General features: G+C 45.6%; 1 protein-coding gene across 2 annotated transcripts in view; it reads right to left on the reverse strand.

Moving 5' to 3' along the window:
* The window catches only part of LOC115160623 (collagen alpha-3(VI) chain), a 46,579-nt gene extending 41,833 nt beyond the window's left edge, over positions 1-4,746 (reverse strand). The window contains exons 1-6 of one of the 2 annotated variants that reach the window (XM_029710829.1): positions 4,108-4,746; positions 3,201-3,800; positions 2,468-3,064; positions 1,747-2,358; positions 840-1,439; positions 107-703 (exon numbers count right to left, since the gene is read on the reverse strand). In XM_029710829.1, coding sequence (XP_029566689.1) covers positions 107-703; positions 840-1,439; positions 1,747-2,358; positions 2,468-3,064; positions 3,201-3,800; positions 4,108-4,642 — 3,541 coding nt within the window. In that variant the 5' untranslated portion in view covers positions 4,643-4,746. The remainder of the gene's footprint in view (positions 1-106; positions 704-839; positions 1,440-1,746; positions 2,359-2,467; positions 3,065-3,200; positions 3,801-4,107) is intronic. The other variant, XM_029710828.1, reaches the window with a different exon arrangement.
* Positions 4,747-6,965: the final 2,219 nt, after the last annotated feature.

A 6,965-nucleotide genomic window follows, 5' to 3' on the forward strand; every position in this document is an offset into this window, starting at 1 on the left:
AGAGTTTCAGAAACAAAACAGAAAATATGTTAACATGGCTTCAATGAACCTGAGACTGAAATATGTGTGTTGCTTTAGTTGTCCTAGATAACGCATCCGTTCTTACCTATGACTGTTGGGGTTATGGGTGTGGCCTCAACTTGTACAGTTATGAGTGAGGAGAAAAACTGCTCCTGGACGCTGGGGAGGTCAGTGAATTCAGAAACTGACTGGGAAAAACTAGGATCAGTGGCAATCCTTTGAACCTCTCTGCTGGAATTTCTGGTTCCAATGCCAAAGATCAAGATCCCACTCTCTTTCAGGGCAGAAGCTGGTATGTCAACATTATCACTGGACCTTCCCCCACTCAGCAGTATCAGCATCTGAGGGACGCCCTCTTGGCTTCTGCTTCCAGAGGAGGCAGTAAAGACATTGTCCCGTACGTATTGGAGGGCTGCCCCAGTGTTATGGGGTCTACCTCCTCTGTGCCTCAGACTTCTGACAGTGTCAAGAATGTCCTCCTTTGTGGTGTATGTGTTCAGGTAGAAATGAACTTCTTGATCTCTACCGTACTGGACAACAGAAATGCGGTCTTTGTCTCCTCCCACATTGAGTTTCTCCACTACTCTCTGAACAAAATCACGCATTGCTGGGAATCCATTCCTTGTGCCATCAGAACCATCCACAAGGAATACCACATCCTTTCTGGAGGTGTCATGATCAACTGAGAAAATAAATAGATTATGTCAATCAGACTGTTGAAATGTGGGGCTTGTGGTCAAATTATACCGTCCTTTCTAAGACTCAGCTGACATTTTACTAACACTTCCTGACTCTCAATTAACAGTGATGACACATACCTAAATCTGTTGTCGATTCTGGCGTAACCTCAATAACAACTGCCTCCACCGAGGACAGAAGTTGCTGCTGGATGTTTGGAAGGTCAGTGAAGTCAGAGACAGACAGAGCGTAACTGGGATCATGTGATATCCTCTGCAATTCTCTGCTATCAGAGCTCCTTGTTCCAATTCCAAAGATCAAGACCCCAAGCTCCTTCAGAGCAGAAGCGGGAGTGTCAACATTGTCAAAGGACCTTCCACCACTCAGCAGAATCAGTAACTGTGGAACACCTTCAATGCGTCGACTTCCGGAGGAGACAGTAAAGACATTGTCTCTCACGTACTGGAGAGCAGCTCCAGTGTTGAGAGGTCTCCCACCTTTGTGTCTCAGACCTCTTACAGTGTTGAGAATCTCTCCTTTCGTTGTGTATGTGTTCAGATAGAATTGGGCGGCTGGATCTCTACTGTACTGGACCACAGCCACGCGATCTCTGTTCTCATCCACACCGAGTGTCTCCACTACTCTTTGAACAAAGTCCCGCATTGCTGGGAATCCACTCCTAGTGCCATCAGATCCATCCAGCAAGAACACGACATCCCTCCTGGGAGCCTGACTCTCAACTAGAGAATGTGAATGTTCAGAAAAAGAGTTTTATTAAATGATGCATAGGTAAGGGAAAAACAGGACAAAGCTGCTTCTATCACATGGAAGTCATCCCTTTCCCTAATCTCAAACAGCCATTCAAAGAAAGTGGCAATGTGTGCATTGGACTGAGTGCTATCATAGAGAACATTCCTACAGAGGTATGAAATAAATCCAACATGAAAGGCCACGGGAGGCATCTAGCTAAAATGTGTAAGCTATCTAAAACTCAAATCCTGATATAAGAGACTCAAATGGAACTGATCAAAACCATATTTTTCTTACCTAGTATTGTTGGTATTACTGTTGGTGTCATGGTTGTGACCTGTACAATGACGGTGCTCATAGCAGAAAGAAGCTGCTGTTGGACGTTGGGGAGGTCAGTAAATTCAGACACGGAAAGAGCATAACTGGGGTCATAGGATATTTTTTGTAATTCTCTGCTATCAGAGCTCCTTGTTCCAATTCCAAACACCAAGACACCAAGCTCCTTGAGAGCAGACGCTGGTGTATCTACATTGTCAAAGGACCTTCCACCATTCAGCAGTATCAGAATCTGTGGAACACCTTCAAGGCGCCTACTTCCAGAGGAGGCAATAAAGACATTGTCCCTGACATACTGGAGAGCTGCCCCAGTGTTGAGGGGTCTCCCTCCTTTGTGCCTCAGGCCTCTTACGGTGTCCACAACGTCTTCCTTTGTTGTGTAAGTGTTCAGATAGAAGTGGGCCTCTGATTCTCTGCTATACTGGACCACAGAGACTCGATCTCTGTTCTCCTCCACAGTGAGTTTCTCTACCACTTTTTGAACAAAGTCACGCATTGCTGGAAAGCCATTCCTAGTGCCATCAGAACCATCCAGCAGGAATACTACATCCTTTCTGGCAATGCTTTGGTCCACTAAGAGTTTCAGAAACAAAACAGAAAATATGTTAACATGGCTTCAATGAACCTGAGACTGAAATATGTGTGTTGCTTTAGTTGTCCTAGATAACGCATCCGTTCTTACCTATGACTCTTGGGGTTATGGGTGTGGCCTCAACTTGTACAGTTATGAGTGAGGAGAAAAACTGCTCCTGGACGCTGGGGAGGTCAGTGAATTCAGAAACAGACTGGGAAAAACTAGGATCAGTGGCAATCCTTTGAACCTCTCTGCTGGAATTTCTGGTTCCAATGCCAAAGATCAAGACCCCACTCTCTTTCAGGGCAGAAGCTGGTATGTCAACATTATCACTGGACCTTCCCCCACTCAGCAGTATCAGCATCTGAGGGACGCCCTCTTGGCTTCTGCTTCCAGAGGAGGCAGTAAAGACATTTTCCCGTACGTATTGGAGGGCTGCCCCAGTGTTAAGGGGTCTACCTCCTCTGTGCCTCAGACTTCTGACAGTGTCAAGAATGTCCTCCTTTGTGGTGTATGTGTTCAGGTAGAAATGAACTTCTTGATCTCTACCGTACTGGACAACAGAAACGCGGTCTTTGTCTCCTCCCACATTGAGTTTCCCCACTACTCTCTGAACAAAATCACACATTGCTGGGAATCCATTCCTTGTGCCATCAGAACCATCCACAAGGAATACCACATCCTTTCTGGAGGTGTCATGATCAACTGAGAAAATAAATAGATTATGTCAATCAGACTGTTGAAATGTGGGGCTTGTGGTCAAATTATACCGTCCTTTCTAAGACTCAGCTGACATTTTACTAACACTTCCTGACTCTCAATTAACAGTGATGACACATACCTAAATCTGTTGTCGATTCTGGCGTAACCTCAATAACAACTGCCTCCACCGAGGACAGAAGTTGCTGCTGGATGTTTGGAAGGTCAGTGAAGTCAGAGACAGACAGAGCGTAACTGGGATCATGTGATATCCTCTGCAATTCTCTGCTATCAGAGCTCCTTGTTCCAATTCCAAAGATCAAGACCCCAAGCTCCTTCAGAGCAGAAGCTGGAGTGTCAACATTGTCAAAGGACCTTCCACCACTCAGCAGAATCAGTAACTGTGGAACACCTTCAATGCGTCGACTTCCGGAGGAGACAGTAAAGACATTGTCTCTCACGTACTGGAGAGCAGCTCCAGTGTTGAGAGGTCTCCCACCTTTGTGTCTCAGACCTCTTACAGTGTTGAGAATCTCTCCTTTTGTTGTGTATGTGTTCAGATAGAATTGGGCGGCTGGATCTCTACTGTACTGGACCACAGCCACGCGATCTCTGTTCTCATCCACACCGAGTGTCTCCACTACTCTTTGAACAAAGTCCCGCATTGCTGGGAATCCACTCCTAGTGCCATCAGATCCATCCAGCAAGAACACGACATCCCTCCTGGGAGCCTGACTCTCAACTAGAGAATGTGAATGTTCAGAAAAAGAGTTTTATTAAATGATGCATAGGTAAGGGAAAAACAGGACAAAGCTGCTTCTATCACATGGAAGTCATCCCTTTCCCTAATCTCAAACAGCCATTCAAAGAAAGTGGCAATGTGTGCATTGGACTGAGTGCTATCATAGAGAACATTCCTACAGAGGTATGAAATAAATCCAACATGAAAGGCCACGGGAGGCATCTAGCTAAAATGTGTAAGCTATCTAAAACTCAAATCCTGATATAAGAGACTCAAATGGAACTGATCAAAACCATATTTTTCTTACCTAGTATTGTTGGTATTACTGTTGGTGTCATGGTTGTGACCTGTACAATGACGGTGCTCATAGCAGAAAGAAGCTGCTGTTGGACGTTGGGGAGGTCAGTAAATTCAGACACGGAAAGAGCATAACTGGGGTCATAGGATATTTTTTGTAATTCTCTGCTATCAGAGCTCCTTGTTCCAATTCCAAACACCAAGACACCAAGCTCCTTGAGAGCAGACGCTGGTGTATCTACATTGTCAAAGGACCTTCCACCATTCAGCAGTATCAGAATCTGTGGAACACCTTCAAGGCGCCTACTTCCGGAGGAGGCAATAAAGACATTGTCCCTGACATACTGGAGAGCTGCCCCAGTGTTGAGGGGTCTCCCTCCTTTGTGCCTCAGGCCTCTTACGGTGTCCACAACGTCTTCCTTTGTTGTGTAAGTGTTCAGATAGAAGTGGGCCTCTGATTCTCTGCTATACTGGACCACAGAGACTCGATCTCTGTTCTCCTCCACAGTGAGTTTCTCTACCACTTTTTGAACAAAGTCACGCATTGCTGGAAAGCCATTCCTAGTGCCATCAGAACCATCCAGCAGGAATACTACATCCTTTCTGGCAATGCTTTGATCCACTAAGAGTTTCAGAAACAAAACAGAAAATATGTTAACATGGCTTCAATGAACCTGAGACTGAAATATGTGTGTTGCTTTAGTTGTCCTAGATAACGCATCCGTTCTTACCTATGACTCTTGGGGTTATGGGTGTGGCCTCAACTTGTACAGTTATGAGTGAGGAGAAAAACTGCTCCTGGACGCTGGGGAGGTCAGTGAATTCAGAAACAGACTGGGAAAAACTAGGATCAGTGGCAATCCTTTGAACCTCTCTGCTGGAATTTCTGGTTCCAATGCCAAAGATCAAGACCCCACTCTCTTTCAGGGCAGAAGCTGGTATGTCAACATTATCACTGGACCTTCCCCCACTCAGCAGTATCAGCATCTGAGGGACGCCCTCTTGGCTTCTGCTTCCAGAGGAGGCAGTAAAGACATTGTCCCGTACGTATTGGAGGGCTGCCCCAGTGTTAAGGGGTCTACCTCCTCTGTGCCTCAGACTTCTGACAGTGTCAAGAATGTCCTCCTTTGTGGTGTATGTGTTCAGGTAGAAATGAACTTCTTGATCTCTACCGTACTGGACAACAGAAACGCGGTCTTTGTCTCCTCCCACATTGAGTTTCCCCACTACTCTCTGAACAAAATCACGCATTGCTGGGAATCCATTCCTTGTGCCATCAGAACCATCCACAAGGAATACCACATCCTTTCTGGAGGTGTCATGATCAACTGAGAAAATAAATAGATTATGTCAATCAGACTGTTGAAATGTGGGGCTTGTGGTCAAATTATACCGTCCTTTCTAAGACTCAGCTGACATTTTACTAACACTTCCTGACTCTCAATTAACAGTGATGACACATACCTAAATCTGTTGTCGATTCTGGCGTAACCTCAATAACAACTGCCTCCACCGAGGACAGAAGTTGCTGCTGGATGTTTGGAAGGTCAGTGAAGTCAGAGACAGACAGAGCGTAACTGGGATCATGTGATATCCTCTGCAATTCTCTGCTATCAGAGCTCCTTGTTCCAATTCCAAAGATCAAGACCCCAAGCTCCTTCAGAGCAGAAGCTGGAGTGTCAACATTGTCAAAGGACCTTCCACCACTCAGCAGAATCAGTAACTGTGGAACACCTTCAATGCGTCGACTTCCGGAGGAGACAGTAAAGACATTGTCTCTCACGTACTGGAGAGCAGCTCCAGTGTTGAGAGGTCTCCCACCTTTGTGTCTCAGACCTCTTACAGTGTTGAGAATCTCTCCTTTTGTTGTGTATGTGTTCAGATAGAATTGGGCGGCTGGATCTCTACTGTACTGGACCACAGCCACGCGATCTCTGTTCTCATCCACACCGAGTGTCTCCACTACTCTTTGAACAAAGTCCCGCATTGCTGGGAATCCACTCCTAGTGCCATCAGATCCATCCAGCAAGAACACGACATCCCTCCTGGGAGCCTGACTCTCAACTAGAGAATGTGAATGTTCAGAAAAAGAGTTTTATTAAATGATGCATAGGTAAGGGAAAAACAGGACAAAGCTGCTTCTATCACATGGAAGTCATCCCTTTCCCTAATCTCAAACAGCCATTCAAAGAAAGTGGCAATGTGTGCATTGGACTGAGTGCTATCATAGAGAACATTCCTACAGAGGTATGAAATAAATCCAACATGAAAGGCCACGGGAGGCATCTAGCTAAAATGTGTAAGCTATCTAAAACTCAAATCCTGATATAAGAGACTCAAATGGAACTGATCAAAACCATATTTTTCTTACCTAGTATTGTTGGTATTACTGTTGGTGTCATGGTTGTGACCTGTACAATGACAGTGCTCATAGCAGAAAGAAGCTGCTGTTGGACGTTGGGGAGATCAGTAAATTCAGACACGGAAAGAGCATAACTGGGGTCATAGGATATTTTTTGTAATTCTCTGCTATCAGAGCTCCTTGTTCCAATTCCAAACACCAAGACACCAAGCTCCTTGAGAGCAGACGCTGGTGTATCTACATTGTCAAAGGACCTTCCACCATTCAGCAGTATCAGAATCTGTGGAACACCTTCAAGGCGCCTACTTCCGGAGGAGGCAATAAAGACATTGTCCCTGACATACTGGAGAGCTGCCCCAGTGTTGAGGGGTCTCCCTCCTTTGTGCCTCAGGCCTCTTACGGTGTCCACAACGTCTTCCTTTGTTGTGTAAGTGTTCAGATAGAAGTGGGCCTCTGATTCTCTGCTATACTGGACCACAGAGACTCGATCTCTGTTCTCCTCCACA

The sequence above is a fragment of the Salmo trutta genome, chromosome 24 (genome assembly GCF_901001165.1).
Source record: "Salmo trutta chromosome 24, fSalTru1.1, whole genome shotgun sequence".
Taxonomy (NCBI): Eukaryota; Metazoa; Chordata; class Actinopteri; order Salmoniformes; family Salmonidae; genus Salmo; species Salmo trutta.